The sequence below is a fragment of the Chironomus tepperi genome, unplaced genomic scaffold (assembly GCF_022539635.2).
Source record: "Chironomus tepperi strain 1889 unplaced genomic scaffold, CSIRO-AGI_Ctep_v1 contig_11, whole genome shotgun sequence".
NCBI lineage: Eukaryota > Metazoa > Arthropoda > Insecta > Diptera > Chironomidae > Chironomus > Chironomus tepperi.
In genome coordinates, this window is record NW_027226133.1 from 1,111,622 (window position 1) to 1,132,632 (window position 21,011).

At 30.5% G+C, this 21,011-nt stretch overlaps 2 protein-coding genes across 4 annotated transcripts in view; one reads left to right on the plus strand and one right to left on the minus strand.

The window, feature by feature from the left end:
• Positions 1-520: 520 nt before the first annotated feature.
• Positions 521-3,521, minus strand: LOC139087302 (coiled-coil domain-containing protein 102A). Of its 2 annotated transcripts, XM_070636083.1 has the most exons (6): positions 3,172-3,521; positions 3,076-3,099; positions 2,007-2,982; positions 1,710-1,942; positions 894-1,434; positions 521-746 (listed from the first exon to the last, which is right to left on the minus strand). In XM_070636083.1, the coding sequence occupies exons 1-6, from the start codon at positions 3,267-3,269 to the stop codon at positions 738-740; spliced, it is 1,881 nt and encodes a 626-aa protein (XP_070492184.1). In that variant the 5' UTR covers positions 3,270-3,521; the 3' UTR covers positions 521-737. The 2 variants fall into 2 exon arrangements, with proteins under 2 accessions (XP_070492184.1, XP_070492192.1); XM_070636091.1 differs by lacking the exon at positions 894-1,434 and having other exon boundaries at positions 524-746; positions 3,172-3,520.
• A 453-nt stretch (positions 3,522-3,974) lies between these two features.
• Hipk (Homeodomain interacting protein kinase) overlaps positions 3,975-21,011 on the plus strand; it is a 30,695-nt gene continuing 13,658 nt past the window's right edge. Inside the window, exon 1 of one of the 2 annotated variants that reach the window (XM_070636987.1) lies at positions 3,975-5,033. In XM_070636987.1, coding sequence (XP_070493088.1) covers positions 4,772-5,033 — 262 coding nt within the window. In that variant the 5' untranslated portion in view covers positions 3,975-4,771. Of the gene's footprint in view, positions 5,034-18,027; positions 18,182-21,011 lie in introns of those variants that run through there. The other variant, XM_070636997.1, reaches the window with a different exon arrangement.

Sequence of the window (21,011 nt, forward strand, 5' to 3'; positions counted from 1 at the left end):
GATATTAATCATTTAAATTACGCAACGCAGCTAAATTAGTCTCCGTGACACAATACTGTGTCGCAACACAATCTCAAGTGTGACGCGACAAGTTTGGCGACGCATTTATCATATATAATTTGAAATTTTTTACCTAGAACGATAGGTAGATATTGAAATGTTTTCATTGCCAAATTTGGATGTTTTCGCCAAGTGGCTGCAACTTGGTTCATAGTATTTTGCCGCTCCGTCGCAGAGGTTGCAAAATTTATATGTGTTGCCCATTTATATAAAATGTTCAGCTCGAGAATCACTACACAAAGAGCACCACAGTTGCATCACCATGTCACAGTCAACACGTCACAGATACGTGGTAGTGACATGCATCGTAATATTGATCGTCTTCCAGCAGAATTAAATTTGTCGAATGTGCCACTAGATTAATTGAATCTAAAAATCCTTGAAATTCCTACAATTCATCAGCAAACAACAGAATCTTCCTGATATCTTAAAATTTTTATTTTCAATATATAATAATCAATACATAGACTTTATCATCATTTCTACAGATAAACAGTATTTTTGAGATCAACATTAAATGGACAGATAATCAATCTATGATATATATAAATACTCGTTGATTATGTAGAATTTTTTTTAATATCATTAAAAATGTAAAAAGTGAAAAAATATGTTAAACTTTTTTTTATAAAATTGTTTGTGGCATGGCTGACAAGTCATTCAACTCAGGTTCATATTTATGGAGTCTAAAAGAAAGGAATTAAAGATTAATTAATGAATTTTGATAGATTTTCTTAATTTTTCACAATTTCATTAGTAGCAGTTAAGTAATAAGTAAAAAAGCATGCAAAATTAATAAATAAATACTTTTAGTTAGTTTATGCACAACTTACATCATCGTCATCATCATCTTCTGACACTTTAAATCCATCTAAATTGAAACTAGCCGCTAAATCAATTGTATTATCTTGTTTGTCATGAGACGATTGTGAATGAAATGAGGAATGTTTCTTTGAGGACGAGGAAGAAGCTTCACAATCATAATGTTGAGCAATATTATCACTTATATTAATGTTGCTTTTCATGCCATAATCATCAATTGATCGTTTATGATGAATATCATTACGAGCTTCAAAACTTTTTGATTGAAAATTATTTTTAGAGTTGGACGAATAATTGGCAATTTTAGTCGATTGACTTCGATCAAATTTCTGTTTAACACGTTCAAACTCTGAACTTCGTTTGCCTTCGAAGTAGATTTCATCTTGAATCATATATGTAGGCTTAGCATCAGTATAATTTGATTGCTTTTTAGAATGACCAGAACGTTTTGTGTCATCAAAGAATTGCTTTAAATCATTTATATTTGGACGATATTCTTGGACTTTTGGTGAATTTGTGCCGCGTGACGAGTAATGTTTTGGACTAGAGTGTCTAATTTGTGTGTTAATAATTATAATAATGCAAGCACGACACCAATTTTATGTACATATTGTTATTAATTTGATTTTTTATACAAAATAAATGATGAAATAATTAGTGTGTGAGTATATTTTTTAGCAAGCAATGATGAATGTGGTTAATTATAAATTATAATGTGAAAAAGCGGCGTCCAGAAAATTAAAAAAATACAATATAAATAAGAATAAGTTAGTATATGTGTTAGTAAAACTAATATAAATATTTTGCATCAAGTTTTCTTTTCTTACCTTGCATTTAATTCTTCATTGTTTCGCTGTAATCTTCTTATTGCTGATGACGCTGCGTCGAGTTCATCTTCGGCCATTGTTAATTCTTTCTTTAATTCTTCAATTCTTGTACGTAGACGTTTTACTTCTGTTTCATATTGTTCAGCACGACGAACGGCATGGCCCATTTCAATGTTGGCTTCTGACAACATCTTTTTCATTTTACTTTGCGAATGACGAAGTTCTTGGATTTCCTACAAAAAATAATTATAATTTCAATTTTCTGTAGCCTACACAATTGTATAAATTAATTTTCACCTTGTTTTTGTCAATTAGTTCTTGCTGCAAAAGACGTATTTCCTCATTGCGTGATCCGTTGGCGACATTCCACATTGGTGATCTGCCAGATACTTGCGCATCCATAAGTTCCGTCTTCATCTTTTTATATTCTCTTTCGAGATTAATCTTTTCAGTTTCAAGTCGTTCAGAGCGCGACCAAAATGACGCATTTTCAGACTGCAGTCTTTCCAACTCTCCACGAAGTTCACTTAATCGTCTTTCGAGTGATTCTCTTGAATTTGTTTCTTCTTGCAATGAATTTGTGATGATTCGGAGCTCAGCTCTGTGAGTTTCTTGCATAGTCAATAGTTCTCTGACTGCTTCTTGTCTTGCTGAACGCACTTCCTCACATTTACTTCTACATTCTTCAAGATCGTGTCTCATTTTGTCCATACTCTTCAATAACTGCATCTTTTCTTCTTTTTCAGATATTATTGCCTTTTGTGCATCTTCTAATCTCAATTGTAACATTTTAGACTTTTGAATCAGATATTCAGAATCATCTTCAGTGTCTTCACTCTTTGATAATTTAAGTTTTTGGAATTGCTTATCATCCAATTCCATTGATACATTTTTACTGTCCTTACCACTTGGTCCTTGTTGAAACTCTTCAGCAAGTTTACTTTCTGAGTTACTTTCATTTTCACTCAACGATCGTGCCTTTGTCACGAGACCATCTTCCGAATTGACATTCTTTAATCCATCATTTGAGAATTGATCAGGACTACCACTAATTTCACGTTCAGGTTCTTTATGCGTTGATGCATGCTTCATTAAACTATGATGAATTTTTTCCATCTCTTTTTTCAATTGTTGTACTTGAATTTCGAGTTCATGCTTTTCTCTTTTGTATCCATTTGATTCTTTCATGCTTGATTCAAGTGCCACTCGTAATTGTTTTATTTCATCTCGCGCTTGATTCCGCTCGTTTCTGACTTTTGCCCACTTTTCACGCCTTAAAAAATATTAAAATTTGCATTATTATTATTATTCTGTTCATCATTATTGGATATTGAATATTTCATTGTGTAACATTAAATCATCTTACCAATTGTTTGTACAATCGCTCCACCTTAAAACGAGATACAGAAAAGAAATATTATTCATAAGATCAAATTATCAACAATAAAGTTCAAGGTATTACCATTTCATAGTCTTTTCCATTTGTGCTGCACGTCCTTTGTATTCTTCGAGCTCCCGCAATCGCTGGGATTCGCGAATTTCGTATTCATTTTGATTCATTTTTATTACAACTTTTTTTTCTTCCTTTCTTGTTTTATCAATTTATTGATTTTTCATGCATTAAGTCAAAACATAACAAAAACTTTGAATTTTCCAATGAAAATCTTATTGATTCTGTATTATTTTTATTAAGTACAGTTTAATTAGTGCTTTGAGAATTTTTCATTAATATTTTTATACAATTTTCTTATTATATTCTAGTTCCTTGATTTTCTCTCCCTTTCTTGTTATTATTGCTAAATGTCAGTGATGTATGTGGTGATTTTTGACAATATTGTTGAATTTTCTTATTTTTGATGTTCTAAGTTAATTAAATGTTAGCTTTTGTTACACAAAACATGAAATAAATCTAAATATTTACTAAATTTCCGTAGTTTTCCTAAAAATTCGATAAAAATAGATTTGTATTTTTCTCACGGAAACTTTCCGACTATTCAGCGCTCAATGTTATGTAAAAACAGGTTAAACCATTTAAGCGTTGCGGGAAATTTGTGTTACAAACTAATTCATTTTATTTTAATTAATTGTACCTATAACAATTGCAATTATTCACTAGTAAATAAGTTCCTGTGTTTACAAAGCTGATAATTAATCAGGAATTGCAAAAAGATTTAGGTAATTCGCAATAAATTAAACAAAAACAACAAATTTTCGAAAACTATTATTTCGAATAAAAAAAATTTTCTATTCAGTAACTTCAGTAAAACTTTCCAGTTTTCATCGTCAGCTCGAAGAGATCAGAAGCATATAAAATGGATTGAAATTAAAACGGTGTTTGTAGATATATTATAGGAATTTTCCTTAATTAAATATCATATAAAGGGTTAAATGAACGCGTGTGATCGTGGAAATGATAAAATAATTGTAACTGTGCCGTTAAAAGTTGGAAAATTCGATAAAAAGTGTAAAAAAAGTGGAAACGAGTAAAGAAAACCAACACAACAACATAAAAAAAATGGAATCCGAATAATACACATATTTGAGTTTAAGATTTCATTGAGTTCGAGTCTTTTGTAAATAGTTTTTTTTAAATAATTTAAGAAAGTTATAAGTTCAAAAAATAATAAAAAAAGTTTTCTCTGTTGAACGTAATTAATTTTTTTGCTATACGCTAAGTTAGAACTAAGTCTATAATTTTGCATAATCGAACTCTTAAATAAAAGAAAGAAAAAAAATAAGCAACAGAAGGAAAGAAAAGTAAAAAATAAAAAAAAAACGAACGTTTGTAGATGAAAAGAAATTTGTTCGCCAATCAGTCAGTATATAATAAATAAATAAATAATATAATATAATATGGTGGAAAAGAAATATTATTAACTAGAACACTACGAAAACAACACAAATAGAAAAGAAAAAGAGAAAAAAATTCACGAAAAAAATTATTAAAATAGAGTTCATTGTGATAGAAAAAAAGAAAGAATTTTTGTTTTAAAAAAATATATATAAAATATTTTAGCTCACACCAGCACAACATTTCGCATTCACGGGATAGGAAAACGCAAATGAAAACTTCGCATTTTTCCGAAAATTACGACTTGTGTCACCCATTAGTGGGTTGTGAGAACTCTAATAATATTACAAATAAATCGTTCAGTCATCAGCAACAGTCAGCAACGTCCAATTCATCTACGGCAACTGTAACATATGGAAATAGGAATAGCTCCGGAGATCAAACAACAAAATACGAAAAGAATGCTAATGATTTTCAAATAAAGCAGCAGCAAAGGCAACAAGAACAAAATAAAAAGAGAAAACGTGAAACAGGTGAATATTTCATCAAGAACTTACTTGCTTCTTACTTCATTCTTGTCCTCTCTCTTTTTTGTACATCCCTTCTTATTTTTCTGTTTTTTCGTGTCCCTATTGCTTCCAGTCTCTTATTTTACATAATTTTTTTTTATTTTTGGCTGACGAAAAAAGTAAAGAATTTCGAAAAATAAAAAAACATACTAAAAACTTAATGAGAAGAACGGCAGAACGTAATGTAATAAAATATAATAATATATAATATGAACACACACATACGTTTGTGGATATATATAAAGAGAATATGATGATGTCGCGCTTCATGCTACGCGCCTTCAATATATATTGAGCATTTTTCAATGTATGCGAGTTGTTTTTGTACAAAAAAATTACGCATTTTGTTAATTTATAGTCAATAACATGATGCCTAATAGTAATATTATAAGCTATAAGAATTAATAAAATATTCAAATATGTTCCAAAATTATTTCTGATGAAAATTGTCAAAGACATAATGTAAATCGTGAATAATGGAAATTTCCCACAATATCTGGAAAAATACACACGCCAGTGGATGTATCTAAAAAGCATGGAAACTTGAGTCAAAAAGGATTACAAATGAAAATGAAAAAAACTATTTCAGTTGCAGAACAAAAAAAAAAATGTAAAAGTCGCAAACAATGTAAGGAAAAGTTGTACTTAGTAGATTAAAGAGAGCAGTGTTGTCTAAGTTGTGTGCCACGACACATGATTCATGACATTTCCAAAACACTAACGTGTGTCGCGACATGTTGCATACCACTGTTATGGAGCAATTTTGTCCAAACTATGTGTCGCGACACACTAGAGCCAAATTCTTTTGAAAATAAAATGAACAACATGTCGTGCAACACCATGTCACATTGTGCCATGTCACAAAAAAAAGTTTCCCATCACTGTCATACAGAGTCTATTACGTATGCAAATGTAATGAAAAGGAGACATTTTACGTCATTTGAGCTGCATACAGCAGTGACAGCAACAACTATAATAACATTATAATAGAGAAGTTGTCAAGCTCTTTTATGATTTGGATGTGTAGGAATGGAAAAAGGGAATGGATGAATATAATAGAATATCGGAATATTATATATGTATGTTGTAGGCGTATGGGGAACAATAGCTAGTTAAACTCAAGAGAAAATTACTCTTTAAAAAGAAATTTCTTTTTCTTTTCTCCTCTGCGTTGCCATTTCATATGAAACAATTTTTTTTTTCTTACATTTCATATTTCTTATTTTTTTTCTTCTCTGTGCCAATCATTTCAAAAAAAAAAAAAAATAATCTTTTGAATTGAAAAAAAATGTGAAAAAAAGACAAAAATCTTCTCTCGATTTTCTTTTTAAAAATAGATTTTTAGTTCTTGGGAAGAAGAGAGGCAGGAAATTTGTTACTAATTTTTTTTTGCGCTTCTTATTAAACCTAAATTGCGTATCTCTCTCATGCTGACTTAGTCGTGCCACATATACACACAGACACACACATAGAAAAGTACTAATTTATATTTTACCAAGAAGCAGAAATGATATGCAATAATAATTTCCTGGATAGAAGATTGCTATTATTGTTAATACGCAAAAATAAATCCATATGGGAAGCTAAGTCATTTATTTTTTTGAGTATTCGCATGAAACAGTGTTGTTCAAGCTTTTTTGTGCGACGAAACATTGTGTGACAAGTCACGAAACACATTGTGAACAACTTTGTCACACTAGTTTGATGTGACACATATTTTTGACAATAAGGGCACAAGTGTGTCGCGGCACACAGTTTAGACAGCAAAACCACACTAGTTTGTCGTGCCACATAATTTGGGCAACACTGTCACACTAGTGTGTCGTGGTTTACAGTTGAAACAACGCTGTCATTCAATTGTATTGTGGCATACAGTTTAAATAACACTGTCACTCTACTGTGCCGTGGCACATAGTTTGGATAACACTGTCACACAAGTTTGTCACGGCACACAGTTTGAACAACACAACCAAAAAACACGTCGATTTGGCAAATATTTAACATGATTTATTCCACAAATGACAAAAGAGTTCTAGTTTGATGAATCATGGAAGATTAAGAATCGCATGCTAGGTATAATTTTTTTCGCAAATTTCTGCACCTAGGTGTGCCTAATACATATAACCATTGTTAAATCTATACGGATTTTTGTAAGCTATACGAGCGCAAAGTGTGTGATTTATGTGAGATTTGCTTATTCCACTACTGAAACGGTGTTAATTATGCGATCTTAAATATCACACAGTCGAATTTGTGTCAATCATGCGATTTTCATAGCTTAAGTAAATATATTCATAAAACCATGCGGTTATTTTTCATAATCTCGATTAGACCAGCTAGACTTATGTGAACATTTTTCATAAAATTTCGGAAATTGTGAAATTCATTAAAAAATTTTTGCTCATGCGTCTTACTCGTGACGTGTTATATCTTATGAGCAAGCAGCTGTTGTACTTAGTTATCCTGAATTTCAAAATCCCTTGCGTGATGACTGCAAAGTCATATAAAGTTCACGATTGTGTTTGATGATGAGAACTATAAAAACATCAAAATTGTTCGATCTTTGTTGGAGCTGAGCAAAAGAAGTCTCGAAGCAATCAATTGGAAATTTTCGATAAATTCTCCAAATCGATGGTGGTATTAAATGATTAAACTTTATCATCAAGAATGATTGATTCATGAGTATTTTGTGAATGAGCGCTGTGTGCTTCTGTTGTTGCCGATGGCAATTGATGATTTGACTTGAAGGAACTTCGTTGCACTATTATCAATATTTGTGATTTATTTAAAAGGAAAATCGTGAAATTCAATAAGTCACTGGTAATAAGCACACGATGTAAATGGTTTTAGGGAGTTTCTAGAGATATTGGAGTTTGAGGAGCATGACTTTGGAGTTTGAATAGATTGACTGTAACATTTAAACTTGGAACTAGTCATTAACTGGATATTGAGCTGCTAACAACTAGTTTTAACGTAATTTTGTCCATTCTGGATGATTTGAGATTCAAACTAAGATCCAAACTTAGAATCAGAGCTTGAATTCGACTCAAATAGACTTTTTCATACAAAAACCGAGTCAACTTCGAGTTCAACTTTTAAAATTCAGTCGTATTTGCTTAAATGAGCATCTAAGATGCAAAATATCCTTGTAAACTAAAGTCACTGACTTATTAATTACTGCAAAGAATTTCAATACTGATCAGATTGAATTCAACTCTACAAATATAGAAATAAAATAAAGTATAGCAATTCTCAGCAGGCAATTTAGTTGACATTTTACTAAAAGTTGTCTATTGGTCACACCTTATTTCTGTACAAAATATTTATTTCTTCACCATTAAAGACGGAATTCAATTTAGTTTTTAATATTATAGCTGGTGGAATAAGTGATTAAATTTGTCTTTTAATTAAGGTCTGCGACTGTAAAATTTACAAAATATGACGCAATAGCTGCGAAATTCTTGGAATGGTCATAATGTACATCTGTTAAAGAAGCTAGACAGGAATATAATTTTAATTATTTAGCTACGAGTTAAGCAGTTTTTTATTGAATTTACATGCTTGTTGGCACGTATTAATGGCAAATAAGGATTATTAATAACTAAACAGCTTGAACAAGTGCGAAAAATTAACCAAAATCATAAAAAAGGCAACCGAATGATGTCAATTAAATTTAACCCACCAAAAGCACTAATTGAACGTATTCTGGGAATTACATACGGCATATCAACCAACTCAGTGGATCTGCAATTACCTAATCAAACATCCAATACACTTCTTGTTAGTTCTAAGGGTTCATATTCAATCATGGCTTGATATTAGTCGTAATATGTTATAAACATGCGCTCAACGGACTTCTTGTTCATGAAATTTGTGTTGGCATTGTAAGGAACTAATCAAAAACATGCATAAACATTTATATGGTCTTAAATCTTATTAGCTATAGAGTTATAAACATATTATGTCTAATATTTGAGAGTTGGAGGGAGAAGAGCTTAAAGCTGACTTTATGGCAGTTTAGATTGACTTCCTTGAAGGGGAATCTGAGTTTTGGTGCCGTCAGCAATAGTTTGGATCATTTTTAGGCATCGCCATCATGTTCACGACAATAGTCAAGCTTGCGGCTATCCAGAGTGAGCAAAAATACGTTTTAAATACTTCATGGCAAGTTAATGTCCAGTTGATATCTAGTTCTATGCTACTCAAGTATGCCGTACCGCTCGGGATACCCTGAAGCATTCAATGTTTGCAAAAACTTTAATCTGAGCTTTAAATTATCCTTATTTCTGCTTGAATAACGATTTTTATTAAAATTTTAAGTCCACAATCGTGTTACTGTACCCTGTACTACATGTCTTATTAAATTCATGTCAAATAATCTCGAAGAAAACTTCTACAATTTTTTGGGTCTCTGTCAAAGTCTATTCAGAATCCGAAATGAAGCAATAGAAGCAATAATATGCATAAGATTCTCAGTTAATGCTACAGTAGTCGCATAAAATATTCGATATTTTTTTCTTCTCCGTCATCTTCATCGTATCTACATATAAGACGTTCATTTTCTCATTTCATCATGGACTCTTAATCAAATAAACCATAATTTGTGAAACCCTTCACATAAGTTTCGTACTAAATGTTCGATATCCATCGACTGTAGATGTGGATGAAGTAGAAATAACATTTGAAATACTTTTCTCTCATCGTTATCATTGATGATGATCAATAATGACTGCCTTTTTTTCTGTTGATGATGTGTGATCGAATCGTCTTAAAAGTATTGGCACACACTTTATTCAATATTATATTTTTAAGCATTTTTGTAAGAAATGATGGTTATAATTTCATTTTGATCAGCTGGTTGGATGGGAGAGGCACGAGATCTCAGCCACCAGACATCCTAGAGAGTTTCTAATAACTTGATTTGAATAGAAACAGTGAAAAAGCACTCGAAATCCGAGTGTTAGGCCGACACACTAGCCACTGCTGCTATCTCAGTTCTATCGAGTTACTGACTTATCGCTTGATTTGGTAGCTTAAAACTTTCTTTAACTGCTTTAATTAATGATTTTTAAAAGAATTCTTTCAATTTATTTACAAACCTCGTTAGAAAATTTCCCTTAGAAAATAGCCCCTCGTTAAAAGTTTGAATTTATTTTGACGGTTAATTTTCAAAAATAATTTGATCATTAATTTTTCAAAAATCTTTTGACCGTTTTTTTTTAATTTTTAGTTCATTGTCATAAACTTTTTTTTTTGACTAAATTTGAATTTTTCAAAGACGTTGAAATTATTTGAATTGTAAAAATACGTTAAATAACAAAATGGATCTTAGAGCGACTAGGTGGGAAATTGTAATGATTGGATAGTTATATGCTAATCAATTACTGATCATTAGAACAAAAATGCGCTCAAATCCTTAAATAACACTAGGATTTTCAACATCTTATTTCTGTATTTACTTAATACCTTCAGTCTCACTCTCATATAGTCAATGATTTTGTACTTTGGCTTAGCTAAGAGAAGTGTAAAAATAATCATCGACGCAGTTTTCGTTTTAATTAGTAAATAACGATTCGGAATGGTGAGTCGAGAGTTGAGAGCCATTTACAATTTTACAAATTCCATGTTTCGAAAGCATTTTCTCTTTGGTAATAACATAATGTTGTATATATATATATTTTTGAAGTGAAAACACAATGGGCCCGCAAGTTTTTTTTTATTATTATTTTACTTCAGACCGAAACTGCTTCTTTTTGAGTTGTGTGGTGCGAGAGTTTCTTTATTTTCTCTTCTCTTGTCTTTCATTGCAAGAAAAACCACTTTTTTTTGATAAAGCTGCTTTAGTTAACTTTAATGTAAATTTTTCATGTATGTACGTGTTTTTAAGAGTAAAAAAAATGAAAATAACATTAAATTATAAGTTTTCCGTTTGTCGTTTTCGTGGTTTTTATTTTATTTTTCTTGCTATGTGTTGCTGTTTTTTTTTATTTTTTTTATAATTTTTATGCACACACATATCCACAAAGATTTTTGTCGATGTAGATAGACACACATACACATCAACACGTTTTTATTTTTTAAATATATAAAATAATATAATGAAAAACATGAGACTGATTAAATAAACGTCGAATAGGCTCAAATAAAATATCGAAAAAAATATGTTTGAAATTTAAAAAAATTACAAAAGTCCTCGACCTTTTGGAGCGACTTCAGCGCATTATTGTTCTAACCATCAGTAATTAATGAAATAAAAACATTTCTACTTAAATTTAAAGGATTTTTTCAAAAAACGACTTTTTAGAATTCAAACTTTATAACGGTAGATAAAAGTTTAAATTTTCTGAAAGCAACGCTTTAAAAATGTTTTTTTTTTTGTCATATTTAATAAAAAATCATTAATTAACATGCAAATAGATAATTTTGCGCTTCCAGACCAATAAATATCGCAATAACTCAATGGCACAAAGCTAATATATCAAACTAGAGCATTCTAAAAGGTTTGATTGTCGATATCTCGTCCCTTGTCCAGCCATCCGATCAAAGTGTATTAAAAAGCCCCATTTTTTCAAAAATCCACTAAAAAAGTATATATAAAACTATATTTGAGAGCGAGAGAACGTCTGTGTGAAGAAATTTTTTGTTTTTTTTTTCATACATATTCATTTATTCGACGTTTTCAACTCGGGCACCCCAGTTTCACAACAATTCGCGTCGATAGGCAACAACAACAACACAAAAAAAGCGGTTCAATAACAACTTGTATTTATATCCATAATGCAATGCTAAATTAATAAAAAATAAAAAAATCAAAATCAAAAGCAACTTTTCTACTTAAAATATAAAGGTGTACGGCATACATGATGTCGAATACGATGACTTGGAGAACTCTGAATATGGCCTGAGTTATTATTTACGAAAAATTAAGATACACACGCACGTAATGAGTCAAGTTAGTCATGAAGATATTTATTGGATTTTATTGTTCGACTACCTTTCAAAAAATCTCTTTTTTTAAATTGCATACTCGCTTAAGAAGTTCCTTTAGTCTTCTGTTTTTGGATGTTTACAGTTATTCAAGATTGAAAATCTTTCCGTAATAGTTTAATGAATGATTCAAAGTCAATTATGTTTGGATTTTTGCCATTTCTTCTAACGTAGATTATGATTAATAATCTTAAATGTCTTCGGATCATGACCTATGCCTAACTCATGAAGCTAATCAACTTTTAAAAATTTTTTATGTAATTTTTTCATGGAAATTGTTGACATTTTTCAGTCACTCAACAATTCTCTATAAATAAGCTCTTACCTCAATCACCTCGCATTGTTTCTACACAGTTATAATCGTCCCTCCGTTTTTCTTATCTAAATTAATATTAGACTCAAGACACAACTTGATAATTGCTTATTAAAAACAATTTTATAACAACTTTTTTACGAGCGGAAAAGAAATGAGAACTTTGATTGCTTTGGAAAAAATATTTATAAGTGATAGTAATTGTGTTAAAGAATTTTTACAAACAAATTATTTGTAATAGAATTTTTATGGTTTTGGTCTAATTTTTTTTTTTTTGTCGAGATTTTAAAGTTAGTTCATGTGCCAGAATTTCTGTTGGAATGGAATCTATGGGCTAGAATTTGTAGAATGAATTGTAGTTTGTATTGAGTTTGATATTAAGCATCATAAATTGAAAAAAGAGCTTGTTGCACGGTTGCGCTCACTTAGCACAGTTGCGCTCACTAGACACAGTTGCGCTCACTAGGCACAGTTGCGCTCCCTTGGAATAGTTGAGTTCACTTGGCACAGTTGCGCTCACTAGGCACAGTTGCGCTCACTTAGATCAGTTGAGCTCACGTGGCTCAGTTGCGCTCACTTGGCACAGTTGCATGGGCCCAAAGTATATGAATGCTAAGTAACTTGTCACAATTTATGTGTCGCGAACACAAAAACTAAGTTGATGTAACAAGACACAGTGAAAAAACACTTGACTCTGACTCGATTTTCCCTGGGATCGAACCTGGATCATTAGGGCCGTTTGACATTTCATGCCAACCATGAGTCGACACTCTAGACACTACGCCACCACATCTCCTTGCAAAATCAATGCAATTTACTCTTCAAATACCTATCAATCTACAAGAACTTTGTCAATTCTATGACTTAATACGCAAAAAAAGAAAACAAAAAAAAAGCGATTACAAAATTAAAAACAAAACCAAAGTAATACGTCAATCCAGAAGCCTCAAAAAGCTCTTGACATTTTGTGTTCTCCATTAAGGAAATCTAAATAATATGAAAAAAAGAAGTAACTCATTCATTATATTAAACCATAGACATATTTGGACACGGGTGTATTACATATTAACTTCTACTGAATTTCATTACATTTTAACTTATTTCAAGCCATAATGGCTGAATGAAGAATTCTGAAGAAAAGGTTTTGCTGTTTCTGTTTTGAAAAAAAGAAATAAAGTTATGAAAGTTAAAAAGAAACACAATTGTTGCATTTTACTAGTTATAAGAAACCTCAAGATTGCCCTTTTCTTGTTGTTTCATTTCCATCAAAATCCATCTAGTTACTTTAGTTTGTTGTTTGAATGAATTGCGACACAATTCTTTACCCAACCATTATGTACTATTTCATTTCAATTTCCAGCTATGGAAAAACAAGAGCGTTAACAACAACAACAACAAAATATTGAGAAGAAAAGAAATAAAAAGATTTTTTTTGAAGTGCTGCAATGATATTCAGTGTTGGTTGAACTTTGATGTTTCTGGTTGTGCCAATTTCAGCACCAACTTTTCTTCAAGCCACTAAGCCATACAAAAAATTGTATTTTTGCTGTACACAGGCCTTGTTGTAGCTTTTTCTTCTCGACTGTGTAAATTGAACACATTGAAATGTATAAAAATGAAAAATATTTAGCAAAAACCGGCAACGCTGCACAAGTAAGAAATCATCAACTTGATATTCTCTCTCTTTTTCTGTTTTAATTCAGTTTATATCCCATTTTGTATTACTTCTTTTTTTTTCGTTAGCAACGTTGCTCGACTAAGTCTATAGCATTTAGTATTATCGTCAATATATACAGATAGAGTTAAGTCGTTGGTAAGACTGCTTATTAATTTATGTTGAATAGCAGTGAATCAATTTATGAAATATGAAAAAAAGAGAATATTGAAAAAAAATTAAGTTGTAAAACTAGTTCGTGTTGTGATTCTGTTTGCGCATTTAGAATTGATTGGAGTTGTTAAGAATGTGATGAGTTCTAGGTTTGTTTGTGGTGTTGACTGGAAGGATTGTGACTTAAAGAACCTAATATGATGACGGATTTAAACTGAATTCTGCATCAAATCAGAACAATGTCATCCAAGGATCTGATTTGTGGGTTAGAGCTTTATTTAATAACTTTTATTAGGCAATGTGGATTAAAGATTCTAAATTAACCTGTTTTTAATGATGCAGCACTTCTTTTTACAGACAGATCGAGCTAAGTAACTAGTCAATCTTGTCAAGCTATGTCAGAAACTCTAATACATTCAAATTGTTTGTTTACAAGCTAAAATCTACAAAAATAAAGTCTTACTTACGAAATATGAACTAAACGTTAACTAAACCTTAATATTACCCAAAAGACCTCAATCTAAGTGCATCAATATCAAATTAAGCTAAATAAACACCAATTAATTATTATTCCAAAAATACAAAACCCAGTCCTTAAAGATTCTACTTTAAAAGTCAATTTAAAGCAATTTATTTCTCAAAACCAGACAAAATGTCAATATACAATTAAAAATCATATCGTTTACACTGAGAATTCACTTAAAAACACACTTGACTAGTTTCTTAGAACTCTCTTCCTCAAAGATTTTTGTTCGTTATTCATTACTTATTTTTTGTTGTTCCGTTTGATATGTTGCAGAAGCTTATAAGTACTTAAATGAAATTTATGAAGTTATGTATGCATTATATATGATTACGATGAAATAAAAAAAGGGCACATTATCATTATTATTATATTGCATTTTCACATTTCTATAGTTGTAAGTCTGTTGTCGTTGACTGTTACATACAATAGGAAATTTTACAGTCATTATGTGCTTTCTCAGGGTAATGTGTATGAAATACTTTTTTTTTGACATTAATTACGTTTTCTCTTTATTAAATATTGAAATTTTAATGAAACAACGAAGAACCTTATTAATTCAAGAAAAAGACTTGATTCCTCGAAAGTTGCGTCTTTAATAAATTAATAAATGTACAATTATGTCATGCCCCAAGAGTAAAGCCCGAATTATTGATTCTTGGAAGTAACAATCATTATTGATAACTGCGTTCTACATATTTTTCAATACATTGTTGTTTGCAGAACATAAATTTAATTATATTTGTACTTACTACTTTTGTTTCGCTTCCATAAAAAAACAAAATAACATTATTAACTTTGTTGCTGATTATTCCTTTCAAATGATGAGTTATTCATGAGCAATTTCGTCTGGATGGTTCATTTAGTGGGTAATTAAGTTAGTTACTTAGAGATTTTATAGCTCTTAGATGTGCAATTTCAAATATAATTAATATTTTGTTGTTGTATTTAGAAATTTTATTTACAAAACAATGATGAGGGAATGTTAACTATGATTTTTAATTGCAGTTGTAGTTGTAGACCCTTTTGAAATTTGAATTTTGAAATGCCGTTTAATTTGAATTTTCAAAAAATTTGTTTTTATGAATAATTAATGATTGCAGTTTTGAGCCCTTTGAAATTTGAATTTTTAACAGCTGGTTAATTTGAATATGAAAAAGCCGTTAACATTTGAATTTTAAAATGCCGTTAAATTTCCATCAAAAAATTGCCAATTTATTGTTTTAAATAAAGAATGACAACGCGTCATTCACTAGATAAGACACAGAAATGGCGACTCTGATGCTAGCTTGTTTTATTTTTGTTTTTGCCATAAAATATTGAAAATGACGAAAGCGAGAAAAAAAAGAGAAACAAATTAACGACTAATGGGTGTGAATATTCAGTTTAAAACAAATTTTTTTGCTTTTCTACAACTAAGGGTAACATTTTCTCTCATTCCATACCATCTAAATAGATGTCTTGAGCAAGCAAAAAATAGGCAGGGTGCGCATAATAATCACCAATAACGATTTTGTGTTTCGCCTTTGTTTTACACACAAAATAACATTTTCAATGATTTAACTTTTCCTAAAAAACACAATTTTAACCTTGATAGAGGTGAGAAGTTATTGGAGATTTCGAGATTTGTTGTTGAGACTGAAGCTTCATGTCGAATTGAAAAAATTAAGTTTAAAGCACTAGTTTCACATAAAAATTTACGTCAATACGCACAAAAAAATGTTTATAAATATATAACAAGACATAGTGAACGTATTAAGGCATAAACATGGATGACAGAGAGGGTTTTCCACATTAGTATACATCACGCCATTCCTTATTGGTGTGCTCAGACAGTTAAAACCTATAATCGAATGTTGTTTCGTTAATTTATTCAAAATATATTATCGCTAGTAAATGTTCGAGGTCCATACTTAGTCGGATGCGATAGTGGTTTGATGAGAATATAATTTGGGAATTAGGAAATATTTTTTTGGCTGTTGTTTTTGTCAAAAGAGTTGAACTTGATTGTAGAGTGTGATTGGCTGGTTGGGTATATAAGCTGTGGTAAATACTTGGAATCAGAGCTTGACGTCGAGTCGATTTCAATTTTTGTTGATGATTTTAAGTCAGATATTTTGAATGAAAATTGTCATCTGTTTTCTCACGGGTCGATGACCTAGGATGTAGAGTGATGGTGTTAGTGATCAATAGAACATGGGTTCGATTCTCAAATTGATCCATAGAACCATCAGCTTGACGATGTTATGCTTGAAGCATAATGCTTTTGACTGGTTCTTAGAGACACTGCAATATGCTTCATATACCCGGAAGGGGCACGGCCGATAATCCGATCCCAGGTCAGTGTGACTCTGTCTTCAAGCCTCATTCGATGCAATCTGGTCTAAAGCAACAGTCAAGTCAACTCTGTGGCTAGATTTTTGGACATTTCAATTCAGCGCACCTTTAAGCAACAGAATATATTGTTCCATCTCCATTAGGAGTCACTAGCATGTCACGATACACAGGTTGCCCATGACTGTACTAGACATACAGCTTATAGAATATTAAATGCGCCTCATTCCAATTCTCAATAATACGAAGCCTTTTCTAATTTTTATTTTGGTTATTTTTCATGAATTATATTTTTTTTTTGTTCGAATTCTTGTGTGACATTGAAGGAACACAGACCGCAAATATCGTGAAGCTATAAATATGTATAGAAAATATTTAAAAAATTCATAACAAAAAATTTATTTTTTTATTGCAGTAAACTTTGATGAATTTTAATTTATTTTTTTTTTTGGTGTCTTGTCAGAATTTGTTTTAAAAAAAATTAAATTCGATTTTTGCGTTTGAAGTTCCGAGTGACACATAATTATGAACATCAAATTCTGTTTAACCTGAGCGACACAAATGAAGAAGAGTCTGCCACGAAGCTCTTAAGGCTTCGCTAAACCTCTTGTATTAGTTCCAAATGGAAGTTGCTTCTGTTAAACGTCTGCGGCTTCCATTTTTGCATATTTTTGGCAGCCATAATGACGCCCAACTGTGTCAACTTCCAATTTGTGGCAATAAAAGAGTATCTGTAGCCTAATAAGCTTCGTGGCGGTTCCTGTTTCATCTGTGTTGCTCGGGAATTTAACAAAAATATGAAAATCATCGTTAGTGCTCAAATATTTGTTATTCATCGCCATTTCTTCTCAGAAAACAAAAATACAAAAAAAAACTCCGACTTTGTGTCACTAAGTTGATAACAGTCACAATCATCTCATAATACACAACAATCTTATCTTAAACTGTTCACTTATTTTCAATTTTCTTCAAACGAGAGATCTCACTCGACTCAGAAGTGAAATTTTTCATTTCTTCTTGCTCTTTTTTTTTGACTGTGAATGAATATTAAAAATAAAGTTTAAGTATTAAAAAAAAAGGTTGCGGTGTGAAGCAGGGCATTGGAATTGAAATGTCATGGAAAAATTGTAATTTAGCAACTTGTATTTCATTTTTTTTGTGAAACTTTTTTTTTTTTTGTTCATTTATAGTTATTTTTAAAACACTGGCACTGCCTTTATGCGACTCGTGTTTTTAAATACTCAGCGAATATTTTTTATATTTTTTTCATGTGTATAGTGCGGTCTGTGCAGATGTGTGTATACTTAACTATGTATACGTACAATGTGATGATTCGCAAAACAACACGTGTGTGTAAATGTGAAACGAGAACGTTTTTTTTTTACTTCTTTTTTATTTCACAAGTAATGTTATTAATTTTTTTTTATTTATTTATCTATAAAAATGCGTAAATTACACTTTTTTTTGTGCTGCTTAATTCGTTTATTGTGACAAAAAATAAAAGTTCTTTTGTTGGCAATTTCTGCAAAGCAAAATTTTCACTTTTTAATGGTCGACTAACTAAAAAAATTTAAATTTCAATAAAAATCATTAAAAAAATTTAAAAAATAAAAATTTAAAAAAGAATCTTTTAAAAACTAAAGAAAAACTTCTTTAATGTGCTGAAAAAGTTGACTTAAAGTCAAAATAAACATGATGTGTAAAAAATTATTTAATTATCTTAATTAAATTTTGAATGAAAAAAAAAATATTATAGTCGACATTTTGTGTTACATGGGTTTGAGGTTATATTTTTAATTCATTTGATGTTTTTTGTGGGTTTTATGGACATATTTCGAAGAAGATTTTTGCTGATGTTATCAGAAACTTAATAAAGTAAATAATTAATAAAGTAGATTGAAAAAAGGTATTTTTTTTATAATTAAATTGAAGATTGTTTTGTTTTATGAATGTAATTTTGTGTATAAAGTATCAAAGTAACGGTTACGTAGAAATTTTACAGATTCTTAATTTTTACATATCGAACGTACGTTTTTATATGTAAATCTTACGTACGTTTTCGTATGTAAGTCTTACGTACGTTAGCATATGTAAGTCTTCCGTACGTTGTCATATGTAAGTCTTACGTACGTTATCATATGTAAGTGTTCCGTACGTTTTCATATGTAAGCCTTACGTACGGTTTCATATGTAAGTCTACTGTACGTTTTCATATGTAAGTCTTACGTACGTTATCATTTGTAAGTTTTACGTACATTTTCATATGTAACTCTTACGTACGTATTTGGATGTATTTAAAAGTAATTCTTTCATACGCATTCGAATGAAAATTCTCAATAATTTTACATAAACTACAACAATTACGCTGTCTGTTACCATTTCCTTTTGCAAAAATAAAAAAAAATCCATACAATAACTCCACAATTCCAGCAACATTTTCACACTTTAAATGGTTTTTAAATACAATTGCAACAAAATAAATCATTTACTGTTGCCATTTACAGTCATGTAACTTAAATAACAGCAAATTGAATATTATTGTGGCTGGATGATGATGAAATCTTCTTAATTAAAGGTTTTTAAGTCTCATATTTAGAGAAAAATTTGTCGAGTCATTATCTTTAGACATTATCATGAATTTTTATCAATATGGTATGAAATTTGAGTAAATATAATTTACAAAAATGGAATTACGCATATTTTACACAATTTTGTCATACTTGTGTACCCCTTAGTATAGTTTTGGGCAACCTGTGAGCTGAGGTTCAATAATGTGTCACCAAAATTAATTGGAATCGTCTAAAACCGTATACCGTGTAGGGTTTTAGTATAGTCTAACCACCAAGGCGCCGCGAATAATTAAAGGTTGCCCACGTCTGCCTTAGTAACAGTAAAATTAGCATAGAAAATTAATTGATCCATCAATAAAGCTAATTTTCATTAATAATGATTGGAACGAGACATGATAAATTAATGACAAAAACAACGACGAAAAGGAAAAAAAAAAATTAAAAAATATTCAAGAAACGGTTGACTTTATCAAAAAATCCTCTCGTCTGATGGATGCTAAATTTATAATCTACAGAATTTCTTACATTTTTATCACGAATTTCTAATTTTCTCTACACTCTAATCAACAAACGTTCACAGATTATTCCAGTATAATAATAAATGGCATTATTAAAGTCCCTACCGCATGGTTCTACAGCTATCGCCGACAACAACAACAAAAAAAATGCTTATCAATCAATTGCCAATGAACACTGGGTGTACTATTTCCATTTTTTGTATGTAGTTGCTAAGTCCATAGTCTTAAACTTGATTTCTTGTTTTTAATCAGCATCTGAAGTTCAGAGTTGCAAAACAGGCACATGGCGTAGGCAAAAACCTTACAATTTCTATGGTTTTGTAAGAAACCATACACATTATTATGGAATTGTATGGTTTTTGCTTGTATCATGCACTTGACACTGGCAAAAACCGTACAATTTTTTGATAAATTGTATGGTTTTATAAAAAAAAAATCATACACATTATTATGAAATTGTACGGTTTTTGACTGTGTCAGTTGTCTTTTTTTGCAACTCTGATTTTGAACGACAAGAGGCAAGAACAAGACTGACTATGTGATGAGAATTATTAAAAATATATAAATGTAAAGTAAGAAAAGGTTATCAAAATGATAATGAATATGGCGCAAAAATTTATCGTCTTTGCCACATTAGCCACTCATGAGGAAGGGCTTAATGTTGTTGTTGTTGTTTTTTCACAATAAATTAAACTTTACGGATAGAAAAATGTGTGTGCGTTATCAACAAGTACCATGTGCGTCATATGATAATCTATTATCAAAGTTAATTGAACTTTCAATTACATAAAAAAAATTTCGATTCTATATCTGTTTGTTTTTGCGCAGACAAATTGCCTGGCCTTAGACGATGACAGAAATTGGTGATT